This window comes from Hemitrygon akajei, chromosome 13 (assembly GCF_048418815.1).
Source record: "Hemitrygon akajei chromosome 13, sHemAka1.3, whole genome shotgun sequence".
NCBI lineage: Eukaryota > Metazoa > Chordata > Chondrichthyes > Myliobatiformes > Dasyatidae > Hemitrygon > Hemitrygon akajei.
In genome coordinates, this window is record NC_133136.1 from 58315188 (window position 1) to 58335176 (window position 19989).

At 38.9% G+C, this 19989-nt stretch overlaps 1 protein-coding gene across 1 annotated transcript in view; it reads left to right on the forward strand.

Annotated features, from left to right (window-relative positions):
• Positions 1–14862, forward strand: part of nfxl1 (nuclear transcription factor, X-box binding-like 1) — a 103472-nt gene extending 88610 nt beyond the window's left edge. Inside the window, exon 22 of the mRNA XM_073064711.1 lies at positions 13521–14862. Within this exon, the coding sequence (XP_072920812.1) occupies positions 13521–13694 (174 nt within the window). The 3' untranslated portion in view covers positions 13695–14862. The remainder of the gene's footprint in view (positions 1–13520) is intronic.
• The last annotated feature ends 5127 nt before the right edge of the window (positions 14863–19989 follow it).

Consider the following 19989-nt stretch of genomic DNA (forward strand, 5'->3'; position numbering starts at 1 on the left):
TGATTCTAAGCATGGCAGATTTCTTCTTGATGGTAAATTATGTGAACTGACCCAATGCTGAGAACTTAGAAAAGTTAGAAGAAGTACTTCTGAACATACAAAATTTTTATGGGCTTTAGCCAGAGAAAATGCATGGTGGTTATGGCCTGTGGTTGGTTCTTTCACGATTAAGATGAGCTGGAATTTCTTCACCTCGAGGATACAGAATCATTGGTATTCTCCACTTGAGGTTGTGGAGTTTAAAACACCAGTTCAAAATGGACTTTTGGATTTTAAGGTAATCAAGGGATATGGGGTTATTGTATGAAAGAGCCAAAAGGATAAATTAGCTAAAACATTGAATACAGGGCAAGCACAAGCAACTGATTAATCTACGCCTGTTTTTATTGTGTACATGACAGTTAGGAAGCAGAGGTTTTGTACTTGATGTATATTTTCACTATTGTTAATTTAAGGTCAAGTGTTTTGTCATAGATACAAGAACAAGTATGCACAGGTGCAATGAAAAACTTACAGCCTTTACGATATTAGGAATGTGCTGTGATCATCTGTTTCATTTCTTGGTATTTGTGTATTTCTATATTTTATAGATGGTTGTGTTGTTAAGATGCTGATGTTCAAAAACCTGCTCTGTTTGATCACCACATTTGATGGGTGTGGTTGAAGTCTTAAATGAGATTAATATATAAATTTAGCTAACATGATAAAGTGAAATTCAAAACTGTTTACTGTCATTTCCTGTATTCAAGTGTAAGGAGAGCAAAATAATAGTTGTTTCAGATCGGATGCAGTACAAAAGAACAAAACACAAAAATATAGAAGATAATAGTAAAAAAAAAACAACAATAAATAAATAAATACGTAAGATAGCTGAAAAAAACAGAGCCTATAAAAAGTAATCACACTGCCCTCCCCCCCACCCGAAATCTTCATGTTTTATTGTTTTACAATGGGTGGTGGAAAAACCTGTGAAATCTTGGGCTAGAGTTTGCAAGAAGGCATGTGAGAGACTCTGAAGTCAGCTGGAAGCAGGTTCTATGGTATGATGAAGCCAAAATTGAGCTTTTTGGTCAAACACCACACATCGTCAAAAACACACCACCCCTACTGTGAAGGGTGGTGGTGGCTGCATCATGCTGTGGGGATGCTTCACTGCAGTAGGCCCTGGAAGGCTTGTGAAGGTAGGGGGTAAAATGAATGCAGCAAAATACAGGGAAATCCTGGAGGAAAACCTGATGCAGTCTACAAGAGAACTGTGACTTGGGAGATTTGTTTTCCAGCAAAGATAATGACCCCGAGCATAAAGCCAAAGCTACACAGGAATGGCTTAAAAACAACAAAATTAATGTCCTGGAGTGGCCAAGTCAGAGTCCAGACCTCAATCTACTTGAGAATTTGTGGCTGGACTTGAAAAGGGCTGCTCACTTACGAGCCTCATGCAACCTGACAGAGCTTGAGCAGTTTTGTAAAGAAGAATGGGGAGAAATTGCAGTGTTCAGATTTGCAAAGCTGGTGGAGACCTGTCCACACAGACTCAAGGCTGTAATTGCTGCCAAAGGTGCATCTACCAAATACTGACTTGAAGGGTGAGTACTTATGCAATCAATTATTTTGTGTTTAATAATTGTAATAAACTTGGACCAATTTGTAGAAATTTGTTTTTACTTTAACATGAAAGACTCTTTTCTGTTGATCAGTGTCAAAAAAGCCAAATTAAGTCCACTGTAAAACAATAAAACATGTAAACTTCCAGGGAGGGGGAGGGGTGAATAATTTTATTGGCACTGTACATTGATTGCATGTCTTATAAATTGACACTAGGCTGTATGTGTGGTGACTGATGGAAAATAATAAAGAAATGGTGGAGTTAGTGAGTGGAAGTGTTAATCAGCTTCACTGCTTGGGAAAGTAACTGTTTTTGATTCTGGTGGTCCTGGCGTGGATGCTCTCTGAAGGGAGCGGGACAAATAGTCCAAGAGCAGGTGTGTTAGATCCTTCATATTACTAGCTCTTTTTCAGGACCTTTCTGTATATATGTTCTTGATTGCTAGTAGGCTGGTGCTAGGGATGTGCTGGCCTGAATATCTGTTGTAGAGCCTTCCAGTCTGCTGGAGTGCACTTTCTGTACCAGCCAGTGATACAGTCTGTCCGGATTTTCTCTGCTGCGCATCTGTCGAATGACATGTGTTGGACATGCAGTGTCCAGCTCTCTTCAGTCTCCTCAGAAAGTAAAGGTGTTGGCGAGCTTTCCTAAGTGAGTAGGAAATGTTCAGGGACCAAGAGAAGTTAGGTGTGATGTGCATACCCAGCAGTTTGAAACTGCTTGCAATTTCCACTGCTGTGTCGCCCATGTAAAAGGGGTGATGGTGGTGCGAGTTCTCCTAAAGTCTCTTTTGGCTTGTTGACATTAAGGAAGAGGTTATTTGCTTGGCACCAGGCCTCAAGCTCTTCCACCTTCTCTCTGTAGGCTGTTTCATCGTTGTTGGTAATGAGCCCCACCACTGTTGTGTTATCGATGAGTTTGACGATGTGATTACTCAGATGTTTTGCTGTGCAGTCAGGTGTGAACAGAGAGCACAGCAATGAGCTCAGCACACAGCCCGGAGCTGGGAGGCACCCATGTTGGCGATGATGGGGAGGGAGGAGTGGTTGAGCATCTTGATTATCTGAGGTCTGTTTGTGAGAAAGCCCAATAGCCAGTTGCATAGTGATGTAATTAGACCGAGGAGTAGGAGTTTGTTCACCAAGGTCTCTGGGACAGTTGTTTTGAATGCTGAAATGAAATCTAGAAACAGCATTCTGACATACAGTTACAAGAAAAAGTTTGTGAACCCTTTGCAATTAACTGGTATTCTTTATTAATTACTCATGAAATGTGGTCTGATCTTCATCTAAGTCACAATAATTGACAAGCACAATCTGCCTAAACTAATAACACACAAACAATTGTACTGCTTCTCGTCAATACTGAATACACCATCTAAACTATCACAGTCTAGGTTCAAAAAAGTATGTGAACCTCTGGGTAATGCCTTCTATAAAAGCTATTTGGAGTCAGGGGTTCCAATTAATGAGATGAGATTGGAGCTGGGGATTACAGAGGTGCCCTGCCCTTTTTAAAGGAGACACAAAGTTGGGTTACTGGCAGAGCCTGCTCTTCTCAAAAGAAGATCTGTTTATGTGCACCATGCATCGATCAAAACAACTTTCAGAGGACCGTAGAAGAATAGTTGTAGAGCTGCATGATGCTGGAAAAGGCTACAAAAGCATTTCTAAAGACCTGAGTGTCCATCAGTTCACAGTAAGAGAAATTATCTCCAAATGGAGGTAATTCGTACTGTTGTTACTCTCCCTAGGAGTGGGTGTCCTGCAAAGATCGCACCAAGAGCACAGTGTGCAATTCTGAAGGAGGTGAAAAAGAACCCAACAAGAGACCTGCAGAAATATCTAGAACTTGCTAAAGTCTCTGTTCATGTGTCCACTATAAGAAAAGCACTGAACAAGAATGATGTTTGTAGAGGAAACCATTGCTCTTCAAAAAAATATATTGCTGCACGTCTCGAGATTACAAAAGACCACCTGGATGTTCCACAATGCTTCTGGGACAATGTTCTGTGGACAGATAAGACAAAAGTTAAACTTTTTGACAGAAATGCCCATTGCTATTTTTAAAGGAAAAAGGGCACTACATACCAACATCTTCTCATGTCACCATTTTGTTTATCTCCTGCTGCAATCTATCACTGGCAGTCACAGTACTACCAAATTTTGTTTTTTCTGCACGGTTACAAACTGTGACTATATATAAATGCCTGCCTTGGATACCATATTGCAGGTGTTTTAGTAACCAAATAATTGCTGCTCTCATCCATTCTTCTGGGTGTGAAAGATTGAGTTTTTGTTTGTACTGCCAAGGAAGCTTAGAAAGTTGTTGCCTTCCATTTAGTAAATGGCGCGTACAGCACTACATTTGGTAATGGACTGTATTAAACACTTAGGGTGGTAGATGGGGTCAGCAATCAGGGCATACATTTTATCCTGAAAGCTGTTTTCATGTGTTTAAAACTGCAGTCTTGGAAACGGGTAGAAAAAAAGTTACTCAGCAGCTTTGTGTCATCTGAGTGATTGTAATTATTTTGAGAAGTCATTTGTTGAGCACCTCACTATAGAATTTGTAAACCATCATGGTCTTGCAGCTCTGCAATGTTGAACTCTCTTAGTGAGAATGAAAACAAGAGCCCAATTTTTTTTCCATAGCATGTACCATGCAAAGTAACAGTGTCATGCATTCGATTAATACTGAAACCATATAGCTATTGTGCAAGCCCTTAATTGCCTATATTCTGTGTTCCTTAGACTTCCCTGCAATTCTGTGCACTTCTCATAGATAACTCTGTAATGGCTACGGAGAGTGAAGGACAGATTTCTAGCGTCATAGAGAACTGTGATTACCTGAAAGTGCCTATGGGTAGTAAAACCCAGGGCCATGTTGGCAGTGTTCTGAATTTGCATCACTCTGTTACATAGTCAGCTTATGCCACTGTGGAATCTGCAACCTAAGCCATCAAATGATGTCAGTATGTTTTTGTCCCTAAATATTGAAATAGAGCTGGAGCTGGATGTTGTTACAAGACCAAGGATAGAGTATTGGCCACAATGTTCAAGTTTAAAGCTGGATTTCCACTTACTCAGTACTGGCTTTGAGAAAGGCCTGAAGTGTCGATGTATCTGCAATCAAGAGTCTATAGAATTTCCTAATTTAGTATGATCTGTATCTTAACAGAAATGATTTAAGAACTTGTGTGCAGGGAGCTGATTAACAAGAAAGATGTTCTGAAAGGTGTTTGCTTGTCTGCAGGCTTCTTGTACCCTGTGATCACTACAAGCGGAGCTTTCCATGATCTGAGCTTGTGTTTACAAACGTCAGATGGAGGAGTAGCACACCCTCCAGTTAAATTCCATCCAGTTCTGCTGTCAGTGTAGACAGAATTTTTTTTTTGGTATCTGAAAAGAGAAAGACACACTGTTTTGATCTCAGCAAGTGAAGTATAAAGCTTGTTTAAATCATCTGCATCATGTAACAGGAAAAAAAAATGGGGTGATTTGGGGAGAGGGCTGTGAGAAAGTGGAATGGATATGAGCATTCCTTCAATGATCTTAGCTATATTGTCGGCCACAGTCCGTGTGATAGCCAGTGTCATTGTGATGAGCATATTATTGAAAGTTTGGGGTGTTGTCATGGTTGACTAGTGGGTACTGTATACAAGCTACCAAATGTGCATCAGTCTCCATATTGCACCTACAAGTATATAGATGCTTGCTAGGTAAGTGTTTGGTTCGTCATTGAGTAATGGTAATGGAATGCTTGAAGTAATATCCAACCATATTGATGTATTTGTTTGTTGCTGTCTTCATTAATTTTGACCAGATATTATTAAACTTTCAGCACTGTACCCAGATCCATGGGGCATTACTCCTGTTGTCAATCTCTGGCATTCTCCAGGGTCATGAAAAAACAGGCTCCTTCCTGGTTTCCCTCTTTTCTAGTAATTCCTGTACTGGATATGAGAGCTACATTGTAAGTTCTCATTCCTGGCTCACTTTGTTACAGTAAAGGTTTCTAAAGCTTTGAAATGACTTCCTGCAGCGTGTGCCTCCTCCTCATGAGTTGCAGGAATGGCTTCGATTGTGTTCAGCTGGTACATGGACTGCCTGAAATTATTTAATTATTATGAGCAAAGCAGTGTATTTTTGTGGTTTGGAGGTTCTGATAATTAACAACCTTTAAAAGCATTCAGAATTTTAAATTATTTAAAAAAGCTTAACATGAAAGCAAGCAATTAAATAGGCTTAAAAGTTAAAAAAAAACAACCTTAACTAATGCAAAAATATAAATTGCAACATTTTTTAATTCCCTGGAGGCAAGGTTCCTGTGTCACCACCCATGTAGTGTAGCTTTTCGAGCATATCCCCCTTTACTAGTGTTGGTGTATCACAATGTCATACTCCCTTGCTAACATCAAAATATAGTTAAAAGGATGGTACCAAGTGGTCAGAAATCACAGGCATATGAGTGCAAAATTAACATTAAAAACTTTTTTGTTCATTTCTGCCACATTGAATAAATAATCTGCAATTACATGAGCAATTATTTAGATTGGAATTAGTTTTATTCATGAATATCTGTTGAATATTTAGTTTGTTTTTTAATTGAGCAGGAAAAATTAAGGGAGGGAAGTTTAGGGGAGACATCAGGAGTAAGTTTTTTTACACAGAGGGTTGTGAGTGCCTGGAATGACTTGCCAGGAATGGTGGTGGAGGCTAAAACATTAAGGGTATTTAAGAGCCTCTTGGACAGGCACATGAATGAAAGAAAAATGGAGGGTTATGGGGTAGTGTGGGTTTAGTATTTTTTTAAGGATTATATGGGTCGGCACAACATGGAGGGCTGAAGGGCCTGTACTGTGCTGTAGTGTTCTATGGTTCTATGGAAATCTGACAAGTACTTTATTGTCTTAGAAGCCCCATTTAGGACTAAAATGTAATTTCTCATTTGAAATGATAGACAGAATCAGGTTTAATATCACCGGCGTTGTCATGAAATTTGGTGTTTTGCGGCAGCAGTACATTGTAAAATAAAGTAATAAAAAGTTCCAATTTAAAGTCAGAGAAATGTATACAATATACATCCTGAAATGCTTTTTTTTTTTTTGCAAACGTGCTCAAAAAACAGAAGTGCCCCAAAGAATAAACAACAGTTAAACATGAGAACCCCAAAGTCCCCTCCAGCTCCCCCCTCCTGTGCGTAAGCGGCAGCGAGCAACAACCCCCCCCCCCCCCCCACCAGCAAAAAAACAAGCATCGGAACTGCCACCGAACACTCAAGCGTGAGCAAGGCAATAGCAAAGACACGGGCTTGCTGTTACCCCAAAGACTTTGGGTTTCATCCAGCATTCAACAAACCACAGGTTCTCTCTCCCTAATGAAGTGTCTCCATTTTCCCAGCAAGTGGGGAGACATAACAACAACTCGCTGACTTACGAAGTTAGAAGTCCATTATGTTGTTCTTTTGGAGCTCTGTGCCTGAAGATTGCAAAGATCCTAGGTCTTTGGGCCCACACCAGTAGATTTTCCGACTGCCCCGGCAACACATGGGTCTCCTGCTGTGACACCAACTCTCGATCTGCCCTTCTCCAGTGTCCCATGATCTTGGGCTTTGAAATACGAGCTGGACTCTCAGGCTGAACCCTTAGCGTGCCAAACAATGGCCAGTCCTGAAGCCCTGAGAATGGATCCCATTCCCGCAAAGAACTGAAGTCTGTGTATAACTCCAGGTCAGGGTCTTCAAAAGAACCCTGAAAGGAAAAATAAAGATATTAAAGATGGAAATAGAGCTGTTTCCGAAGCTGCAAGCAAAGGAGTCGCCATTTAATGCCATCTTAACTGCGCCTCCATCTCCATGATATTGTATAAATTACAGTAAGTACAGTGGATTCTGGTTAATTGTATAAATTACAGTAAGTCCAGTAGATTCTGGTTAATTGTATAAATTACAGTAGGTACAGTGGATTCCAGTTAATTGTATAAATCAGTGTTCAGGAAAGTTTTCTAAATCAATATATAGAGGTACCGACTAGAGAGGATGCAATATTAGATCTATTAGGAAACGAGTTAGGACAGGTGACAGAGGTGTGTGTAGGGGAACACTTTGGTTCCAGTGATCATAACACCATTAGTTTCAACTTGATCATGGATAAAGATATATCTGGTCCTGGGGTTGAGGTTCTAAACTGGGAAAAGGCCAAATTTGAAGAAATTAGAAAGGATCTAAAAAGCATGGATTGGACCAGGTTGTTCTCTGGCAAGGATTTCGTTGGCAAGTGTGGGCCTTCAAAGGAGAAATTTTGAGAGTGCAGAGTTTGTATGTTCCTGTCAGGATTAAAGGCAAAGTGAATAAGAATAAGGAACCTTGGTTTTCTAGGGATATTGGAACTCTGATAAAGAAGAAGAGAGAGATGTATGACATGTATAGCAAATGGAGCAAATAAGGTACTTGAGTATAAAGAGTGCAAAAAAGTACTTAAGAAAGAAATCAGGAGGGCTAAAAGAAGACATGAGGTAGCTTTGGCAGTCAAGGTGAAGGATAATCCAAAGAGCTTCTACAGGTATATTAAGAGCAAAAGGATAGTAAGGGATAAAATTGGTCCTCTTGAAGGTCAGAGTGGTCGGCTATGTATGGAACCAAAAGAAATGGGGGAGATCTTAAATGAGTTTTTTGCATCTGTATTTATGAAGGAATCTGGCATGGAGTCAATAGAAATAAGGCAAACAAGTAGTGAGGTCATGGAACCTATACAGATTGAAGAAAAGGAGGTGCTTGCTATCTTGAGGCAAATCAGAGTAGATAAATCCCCAGGACCTGGCAGGGTATTCCTTTGGACCTTGAAAGAGACTAGTGTTGAAATTGCAGGGGGCCCTGGCAGATATATTTAAAATGTCAACACAAAGTACACTGCAGGTGCTGTGGTCAAAGCAACACGTACAAATACGCTGGAGGAACTCAGCAGGTCGGGCAGCATCCGTGGAAACGAGCAGTCAATGCTTTGGGCTGAGACCCTTCGTCAGGACTGAAGAAGGGTCTTGGCCCGAAACGTTAGCTTATATTTAAAATGTTGATATCTACGGGTGAGGTACTGGAGGATTGGAGGATAGATCATGTTGTTCCGTTGTTTAAAAAAGGCTCTAAAAGTAATCCGGGAAATTATAGGCCAGTAAGTTTGACATCAGTAGTAGGTAAATTATTGGAAGGATTACTAAGAGAGAGGATCTACAAGTATTTAGATAGACAGGGACTTATTAGGGAGAGTCAACACGGCTTTGTGCGTGGTAGGTCATGTTTAACAAATCTATTAGAGTTTTTCGAGGAGTTTACAAGGAAAGTGGATGAAGGGAAGGCAGTGGATGTTGTCTACGTGGACTTCAGTAAGGCCTTTGACAAGGTCCTGCATGGGATGTTAGTTAGGAGGATTCATTCGCTGGGTATAAATGGTGAGGTAGTAAATTGGATTAGACGTTGGCTCAATGGGAGAGTGGTAGTGGAGGATTGCTTCTCTGAGTGGAGGCCTGTGACTAGTGGTGTGCCACAGGGATCAGTGCTGGGTCCATTGTTATTTGTCATCTATATCAATGATCTGGATGATAATGTGGTAAATTGGATCAGCAAATTTGCTGATCATATAAAGATTGGAGGTGTAGTGGACAGTGAGGAAGGTTTTCAAAGCTTGCAGAGGGATTTGGACCAGCTGGAAAAATGGGCTGAAAAATGACAGATGGAGTTTAATACAGACAAGTGTGAGATATTGCACTTTGGAAGGACAAACCAAGGTAGAACATACAAGGTAAATGGTAGGGCACTGAGGAGTGCAGTAGAACAGAGGGATCTGGGAATACAGATATAAAATTCTGGTTAATTGTATAAATTACAGTGGGTTCCGGTTAATTGTGTAAATTACAGTGGGTTCTGGTTAATTGGGGCATTGGTCAATCGGGAAGTCGCTTATTTGAGACAGCTGTTGGCAAAAATCAGGAAAATAGCCAGGATTCCTTTCATTTCTTTGGGACACTATGCCACTTAATTGGAGTAGGAGACTGTTGCCAAAGAATTTCTAACGGGTGTTGGTCACGTGCACATTATATAGCCCTTGGACACTACACTGTGCTTAAAACAAAGTTTCTAAATAGAATTAGTTGTGTGTACGTGTTATGTTATCTGTTTGGGCCAATGGACATTGATTCAAAGAGCAGTGATTTTTGATAAATTTTTTTATTTGACTTCAAAAAAAAATTGCTGACCCTTTGCCAAGATGCTACCAAAAGATTTGACAGTAACTGTAAAAATACCCAACTGGACCAAATTAAAACCCATTTGCCTAGCAACAGTCATTGTCAGCTGGCAGAGATAACTGGAGAGATAACCAAGGAGATGGTGGTGGACTTTAGGAGATCTAGGCCTCATATGGAGCCAGTGATCATTAATGGAGAATGTGTGGAGCAGGTTAAGACCTACAAGTATCTGGGAGTACAGTTAGACGAGAAGCTAGACTGGACTGCCAACACAGATGCCTTGTGCAGGAAGGCACAGAGTCGACTGTACTTCCTTAGAAGGTTGGCGTCATTCAATGTCTGCAGTGAGATGCTGAAGATGTTCTATAGGTCAGTTGTGGAGAGCGCCCTCTTCTTTGTGGTGGCGTGTTGGGGAGGCAGCATTAAGAAGAGGGACGCCTCACGTCTTAATAAGCTGGTAAGGAAGGCGGGCTCTGTCGTGGGCAAAGTACTGGAGAGTATAACATCGGTAGCTGAGCGAAAGGCGCTGAGTAGGCTACGGTCAATTATGGAAAACCCTGAACATCCTCTACATAGCACCATCCAGAGACAGAGAAGCAGTTTCAGTGACAGGTTGCTATCGATGCAATGCTCCTCAGACAGGATGAAGAGGTCAATACTCCCCAATGCCATTAGGCTTTACAATTCAACTGCCAGGAGTAAGATATGTTAAGTGCCGGGGTTGATTGTATTTAATGTATTTAAGTAAACTACTTAAGAACTTTTTAAAAGCTATTATTAATGCTTTTGGAGAGAGTGATTTAGATGCATATCATATTTTTACTGAGTTAAGTATTGTATGTAATTAGTTTTGCTACAACAAGTGTATGGGACATTGGAAAAAATGTTGAATTTCCCCATGGGGATGAATAAAGTATCTATCTATCTATCTATCTATCTTTCTATCTATCTAAATCTAGAATTGTAAACTGATGCATCTGCAAGGTAAACTGTGAGAATAAGCATAATGCCATGGACTACAGGGAACATCCCAAAAACAAAAGCATGAAGAGGTCCTCGATCTATGGTTTTCCATTGTAACTGGATGAAGTGTGCGTGCCAGTGGACCAATGTTTAAAAAAAAACAAGTCAGAGCAGGTCAAGAAGATTATAAAGCAACAAATGGTCGTTTGTCTTGATGGAAATGTTAGCACCATATTAAATTTAAGGAAGTACATGGTGAGAAAGATATTGCTGTTGCTATAATTGCAAAAACATGGAAATCCACAAAACTCCCTGAGACTTGCTTCTAAAAATATTGTGCGATGATAACCTACAATGACAATGAAATAGGCCCTTTTTATTGTGCCACACTGAACGGTTCCTTTCACTACAAATATACAACACTATCAGGTTGAAAGAAACCACCAGGTTGCAGAGTGGATCAGTTACCTGCACGGTGTCTGCATTGATGTAAAGTCAATCAAAAGGACACTGCGTGTACACTGGATGAATTCCACTGTTGATATATTTTAGAAACAAATACAGTTTTATAGTACTGTAGTAATATTGCTAGTGTTATAATTTTTCTGTATTTCATTTAAATACATAATTTGCTACTCAGTTAAACAGTAGTTTGTCTTTTATTTTAATACCTTAACTTTTTACATAAAACCAGCTAATTGAGACAACCACTTAATTGAGCCAAAATGTACTGAACCTGATGTGTCCCATTAACTGGAATACACTGCATATATAAAAAAAATGAATTAAATAGTGTAAAAAGAGAGGGTGGGAAATATTGAGGAAGTGTTCATGGGTTCATTGTCCATTCAGAAATCTGATGGTGGAGGGGAAGAAGCTGTTCCCGAAATGTTGAGTGTGTCTTCAGGTTCCTGTACTGCCACCTTGATGGGTAGCAATGGACATCACCCAGGACATGCCCTCTTCTCATTGTCACTGTCATGTAGGAGGTATAGAAGCTTGAAGGCACACACTCAGCAATTCAGGAACAACTTCTTCCCCTCTGCCATCTGATTTCTAAATCGACATTGAGCCCATCAACACTACTTCACTTTTTTATTATTTCTGTTTTTCCACTACTATTTTTAATTTAACTATTTAATATAGATATATATATATACACTTACTGTAAATCATTTATTTGCTTCTATATTTATAATGTATTGCATTGTATTGCTGCTGCTGCTAAGTTAACAAATTTCATGACATATGCCAGTAATATTAAACCTGATTCTGATTCTACTGAGAAGAGGGTATGTCCTGGGTGATGGGTTTCCTTAATGATGGATGCCACCTTTTTGATGTATTTCCTTTTGAAAGTGTCCTGGATGCTTTGGAAACTCGTGCTTTACCCAGTTCTGGTCCCTCCATATCAGACAGTGATGCAACCAGTTAGAATGCTGTCCACAGTACATCCGGAGAAATTTGTGAGGGTTTTTGTGTGACACACCAGTTCTCCTCAAACTCCTAATGATATATAGCCGCTGTGTTGCAAACTTTGTAATTGTATCAATATGTTAGGTCAAGGATAGATCCTCGGAGATGTTGAACCCCAAGATTTGAAACTGCTCACCTTTTCCATTTCTAATCCCTCGATGACATTGTTAGAAGTGGATATTTGGCTGTCTGCTCAATGAAATGGGAAGATCTCACATTAGTTCTTGAAGAATATGTTTTCCTGGTTTCCTGTGCAGTATTATTTTTAACCAGGACCATCACAAATATATTTGTGGTTTTTGGTATCTTGAAAGTACATAGTATCCCATGTCTACATTTCAGAAGTACCTGGGCTATTCACCACTTTGGTTCATACTGTAAATGTGAGAGTTGCTATCAAATGCTGGTGCTTTCTTGCTGATTTGCTTTGAAAATCCAGTGACCTTTCAGCCTATTTTGTATGTTGAAGAACATTCTTTAAAGACTGGACAAAGCAATAATATTTAAATTTTCACTTCTAAATAAAATAGAGTAACAATAATTTGTGCAAGCCAAATAATGCAAGCATTACCCCCACCACACAATTTTAAAAAATACAAGGAAAAGTAGTTTATCACTACCTCTTAGTGTTGTGAAAATTGTAATGACCTTTATATTTTGCTGATGAACATTATTTAGTTGTACTATCATATTCTTGTTTTTAGTTCCAATTTCAAGTTGAAAAATACTATGCTGTCTAGTCATCATGTTCATCTCTGAATTTCAGGTGTCTTTAAAATCACTTCCAGTAAAGTCATTGTAACATTTACAATTTCTGAAGGAAAAAAAATTGAAAGCCTGTTCCACTTCAAAAATTTTAAAGCTAGAGTCAATGCTGAATGATTCTGGCATTCCTAAAATCTATTTCTGTAATTCTGTATGTCTGTCATGAAAAGCAAATCAGTTTTTAGCTTTAAAAGAAATTTAAATTTAATTTAAAAGAGAAGCAAAGATAATACCCTCTGCTGAACCATTTTCACTCTGACAGGTGTAACAGCAAGGTCTATTAGAACATAATTTATGCACACTCAGTAAAATCATTGGATGAGTGACTTCACTATGTCATGCTTGTAATTGCCCCATAGATACGCTCATGAAAAGTAGTACACCTGAAATGCTTGTTTTCTCTCTCCTATTCGGTGGCTTAAATTATTTTTCACTTCAAAAGTAAAACCTGTTTTGTCTGGCATCTTATCCAGGTGGAACTAGAAGCCTTTGAGAAAAGGCAGAAAGGTCGCCGTAAGAAGAACAAGAGGCGGGATGCAGAAGAGACCAAAGAGACGGCTTGGCAGAAATACAGGAAATACCTGATGATCCCTATCTGTGGAGTTATTCTAGCAATGGTTACTTTTTATCTACTGCAACTCAAGTGATAAGATTAGAAGACTTTGTATGACCAAAATTAATTGGGAGAGAAAAATGCATATTAAAGTACCTTTTTCAAAAATGGTTACATTAGGTTGAGTCCCACACAAGGATATATTTTGAGTTTTCCTCAAACCTGCAAAGATTTAAAAATGCCATTACTAACGTTAAAAATGATTGATACAAGTGGCAAATAGATATCAATTTGTACAAGTGTGAAAGCTTAGATAACACTTTCGTGTATTTAGGCATGCATAACGAAATTCCATTAAGGTTTTGAACTAATGTATATGAATTGTGTTCGTATACACTGGAAACAAAATTTGTTGTGAGAAATCAGCTTGTATAGATTACACTACAGCTGTTTAGTTTATTTCTTTCTTTGTTATTCTGGGTTCAGAAAGGCTTGTTTAAAATATTCAAATTGTTTTTTATACCCATTCCAACATTTTTCATTCTCACCCTTTCTGTTCTGTTATCTTTTCAGTGCAAGTAACAATCAAAAATGCTTGGAGATGAAATAGTTGACCCCAGCTAATCAGAATGTTTTGGATTGTTAATCACCTTTCCATGGAGTAATCCTTTGCTGTTTGAGATCAAAAGGATCAGTTGGGGTTCTTTTGCATTGTTTACACACTGCTTTAAATGATCAAGATACAGCAACAAATTAAAGTAGCTGGCTCTGAGACATGAAAATGTGGAATTCTTATGACTTGAAATCAATTGACATGTAACTGCCTATCTTGGTCCATTACCTAGCTTATCACGAATGGGTCATTTTGTTCCAGCATCCGGAAGTAACTTTTTGTCTTTGAGATCAGTGCTAAACCTTGTGTTTTCACACTTCAGTTATATAGTTGTATTACTTTTCAATCCATTATTTAAATATAGCAGTAACTTAAAATTAATTCAAAACTGCTTGACAGTCAACTGCATGTTATGTTCTGCAAACTCATTTCTGTAGGAAGTTATTGCTAAACTTAAAACAGAGTATTGAAGGAAAACTCAAATAGTTTGAATTAAGTCATGTTATGTGTTCTGAATTAGAATTTATCTGTGTATTTAGCTGAATTTTTAACTGTGATTTAATTGTTTTTGATTTATGATCGTATTCCTTTACTCTAGTGAATAAATTTTGGTCTGCAGAATAAAAGATGTAGAAAGATGTGTTCTCATTCCATCAGCTTCTTTTTTCATTCAAATAGGTGTCATCCCAAAACACAAGAAGGAAGAATATTTGACAATGGCTGAGTTTACATGAGAGCCTCACATCTGCTAATTTCAGTTCTTCATTCTGTTAAGAGGCTGAAGCATTTTTTAACTCTTACTTTTCCCAAAGGACTTTAGTTTTATATTTGTCAACAAATTGCCTTCTACTTTGGTAAATGTTCTTAATCAGTTTTTCCACTGATTTATGGTAGTAATCCTTTAGTGTAGTGGGTAAATTTAGTTCTGCAGAATAAAAGATGAAGAAATATGTGTTCCCATTTAATTAACTTTATTCATTCAAATAAAGTGTCACCCCAAAACACAAGAAGGAAGAATATTTGACAATGGTTGAGTTTACATGAGAGCCTCACATCTGCTAATTTCAGTTCTTCATTCTTTTAAGAAACTAATGCATTTTTTAAACTCCTACTTTTCCCAAAGGAATTTGGGCTTTAGATTTGTTAATAGATTGCCTTCTACTTTGGTAAATGTTCTTGATCAGTTTTTTCCACTTTCCAATATTATTCATGGAAGTATTTTGATGAGTGCCATCACATACTACCAATTTATAGATTCAAAATACTGGGAAAAGTTTACTGGTCTTGGCACATTTGTTGCAATCCTTGGAGCAGAGCCCATACAAATACTAATATTTATCAAAAAAAATGCTTTGGAAAGGTTTTCCATTTTAATCAAACTTCTTTATTATTAAGTTCTACAGTGTCAGTCAATATAAAAAATTCCAGTGCTTAAGCAAACCTTGGTTTTATCATCTACTGAAATGATAATCAATTTTACAAAAATTCAGTGCTAATCACAACTCCTAGAGCTACTGACAGTTGGTTAGGCATTTAGATTTTTTTCTACACTTATCTCTTGTCTGTCTCTGCAGTAATTCCATTTATGCACACAGTGATGCATATTATACAAGTCCTTAACGTGACTTCACCTTGGTTTGGATTCTCTTTAATAAATCAAAATTATTTTTGGAAGAAGGTGACTGTAACTTGAAAGTTGGAGGTACTTGTGGGAAGATACAAGGCCAAAAGCTCAGTTTGCGGTTGAATGAGTTACCAAGATTGCAAATGGTCTTATTTCAACTTGAGTTGGTGGATAATTGTTAACCAGGTTTGGGGAGTTTGTCATTTAAACTGAAATTGTTGAAATTATGAAAACTTTGAATAGATATGATATAGTCATGCAGCATGGGGATATAATGCAATCAAAGATAGAGGTAGAGTTGGTTGCCTTCATTATACATGTGTGAATTGAACCCATTGTGATATCCCCAAAAGTTTGATGTAGGTGATAGAGAATGAGAAATTGAATGATAAATTCTGAGGGTCACATTCAGGAGAAGATAGTAAAGCAAATTGGTATGCATATAACCAAGTGGATGGATAACAGATGAAAGGTGTCAAAGAATGATGCAGTTCAAATGTTAAGAGTATAATAGATTTGTATTGTTTTTCTGCAGTGCCATTAGGAGGGAACCCTTACTGGAGAAAAAGCCTCATTTTCACCATGGATATTCAATCCCTACACATTTTTGTCCCCCATCGAGAAGGCTCCAAAGTGCTCTGCTTCTTTCTCAGTAAAAGAACCAATCAGTTCACTTCCACCACCACCACCACCCTCCTCCATCTGGCAGATCTAGTCCTTGCCCTCAACAAATTTTCCTTTAGCTTCTCCCACTTTATGCAGACTTGAGTTATAGCCATAGGCACCCACACGATAGGTATGTTTGCCTCTTTGTTGGCTACGTAGAACAATCTATATTCCAAGCCTTCTGTAAAGTTTCCCAACTCTTCCTTTGCTACATTGATGACTGCATTGGTGCTCTTCATGTACTCATGCTGAGCTTGTCGATTTCATCAACTTTCCCTCCACCCTGCATTTAAATTCACTAGTCCATTTCTGACACTTCCATCCCCTTTCTCAGTCTCTGGAGAAAAACTGTTTACCAATGTACTTTATAAACCTACCAATTCCCAGCCTATCTCCTGCAAAGATGTTCCTTTTTCTCAGTTCCTTTACCTCTGACACATCTGTTCTCAGGATGCAGTTATCCTTTCCAGGACATCAGCGACTCCCTCCTTATTCAAAGAGCAGGCTTCCTTTCCTCCACTGTTGATGCTTTCCTTTCCCGAACTTCTGTGCTCATGCCATCTTACTGCCACCTGAACGATGACAGGCCTTACCTACCACCTCATGAGCCTCCACATCCAACACATCATCCTCCACAACTTCCACCATCTCAAAGGGATCCTACCACTAAACATAACTTCCCCCTTCTCTTTGCTTTCTGGTGGGATCTCTCCCTCTGTGATTCCCCTTGTCCATTCACCTCCTTTCAGGGCCCCAAAAAGTCCTACCAGCTGAGGCAACACTTCACCTGCGAATCTACTGGGATTGTCTATTGTGTCTGGTGCTCCCAATATGGCTTCTACATTAGTGAGACACATCATAAATTGGGGAACAGCTCCATCCACCAAAAGCAGAACGTCCTGTGGCCAAACATTTTAATTCTGATTCCCGTTCCCATTCCAACATGTCAGTCCATTCCCTCTAGTGCCAAGATGAAACCACTCACAGAGTGGAGGAGCAACACCCTGTATTCTCTCTGGGGTAGCCTCCAACCTGAAGGTGTGAATGTCAATTTTTTTTTCCCAGTTTAAAAAAAGTTTCCTTCCCTTTCCCCTCTTCTTGTATGTTCCACTCTGGCCTCTTGCCTCTTCTTGCCTGCCTATCAACTTCCACTGGGTCCCCTCCTCCTTCCTGTTTTCCTATGGTCCACTCTCCTCTCCTCTCAGATTCCATCTTCTCCACCCTTTATCTTTACAACTCACCTGGCTTCACCTATCACCTTCTAGCTATCCTCCTTCCCTTCTCACCCACTTTTTTTTCTGTCTTCCCCCCCCCCCCTCCCTTTTCAGGAAGAAGGACCTGAAGAAGGGTCTTGGCCTGAAATGTTGACTGTGTATCCATTATTCATAGATGTTGCCTGACCTGCTGAGTTCCTCCAGCATTTTGTGTGTGTTACTTTGGATTTCCAGCAGCTGCAGACTTTATTGTGTTTATAAATAAATTGCTGTAACTGCCTGTTCTGTTTTCCTTTATAATTGTCACTGAGATACAGCATAAAAGTGGGTCCTTAAACCACTGTTTTCTTCAATCCTTCCTTAATCCCATTTTCATGTTCTGTCAACAACCCCCTTCTACCATTTACCTGCACACTAGAGCAATTTAGAACTTTTACCCGTAAATCCTCTCTGTGTCTTTTCAATGATTTTGTTTTTTTAAATAAAATAACCAGAAATATATTCAATAACCAAAGTTTCATACAGGTGTATTATAAGTTCTCCGATTTTCAAAGTCATCCATTGAGAAATAAAGCAGAGTGCTTAATTTTCCTTTTATGGCCTTATTCATCACTGGCACAGATTTTCCTTATTAGTGTCTGTATTACTACCTGTTTCACTATCTAATTGGACTCACACTATCCCACTACTCACTATGGGTATCTTTTCTGTTCCCACCGAGTTGTATTACATTGCATTTGTCAATTATTTGCTGATTCTACATGATGAACCATGTCCTCCTGTAATTTAATGCATTGCTCCTTATCATTAACTCAATTCCTCCTCCCCCATAACTGGCATTGTGAACAATTTCTGAATTTTTGTTTTAATTCCGCAGTGTAAATCATTCACGTCATAATACTCCGTATGAACAGAATGGCTTTTATTGCCTGCCAAATTATTCATTATAGCTTTGTGTTAATTACTCAATTGGAAGAAAAGAAGCAGAGAAATATAGTTTCAAAGTCTGAAGCAGTTTAAATCTAAACCGAATTTCCATTTAATATTTGTAGATTCATGATAAGTGTCCTAGGGATGTAAGAGGTAAACCAAGTTCATTCTGAATGATTGAGGAGGCTCTGGAATCTGCAGAGACTATTTTTCATTCTTTGTGATTGGGGGCCATAGGGAGTGATAATTATAATGTTCCAGATTGTGTTTCCAGCTTTTAAGTGAAACCTGTGATGAAGAACTATTATATTTTTCCATTTCTCATTGTAGTCTGGCTGTATTGAATGTTAACATTTATTTATAGCTTTGAGACACAGGAGAGATGAGGAAAATACAAATAATACCAAATACCGTTTACCAAACTTATTATTTATAGAGATGTGTTTAGAAGATCATAAACTAATAGTTACTGATTGATAATTCTCTCTTTCCCTATAGTGATTGTGCCTCACTCTTCCCCTTCTTTCTCAGTGGATTATAGAAATCCAGCTGCATGTTAAATTTTGTATTTCCAGTTGTATCAAACTGTCTTTGATCATTGATTTCTTCATTGGGAGAACACAGTCAGTGCAGATCGAAAATAGCATCTCCTTTTCACTGGCAATCAACACTGCCACACCTCAGGGATGTGTGCTTAGCTCACCTCTACTTTCTCTGCACCCTTGTCTGTGTGGCTAATCACAATTCAAGCACCATCTGTAACTTTGCCGACTATTGTCAGCAGAATTTCAAATGGTGACTTGGAAGGCATACAGGAGTGAGATAGATCAGCTGGTTGAGTGGTATGGCAACAAGCTTGCACTCAATGTCAGTAAAACCTCTTTGAGGGGAAGGGGAAGTTGAAGGATCACACACTGATCCTCATTGAGGGATCAGTAGTGAAAGGGGTGAGCAGTTTCAAGTTCCTGAGTGACAACAACTCGTAAAGATTTATCTTGGTCCAACACATTGATGCAAAGAAGGCATAACAGTGGCTATATTTTATTAAAAGTCTAAGGAGACTTTATCACCAAAGACTTTTGCAAATTACTGCAGATGTACCATGGACAGCATACTAACTGGTGACATCACTATCTGGTGTGGAGGGGCCACTGCACAGTATTAGAAAAAGCTGCAGAAAGTTGCAAATACAGCCAGCTTCATCATGGGCACTAGCCTCCCCAGCATCGAGGACATCTTCAAAAGGCAATATCTCAAAAAGGTGGCATCTATCGTTAAAGACGCCAGTCAGCCAGGACATGCCATCTATTCATTGATACCACCACAGAGGAGGCATGGGAGC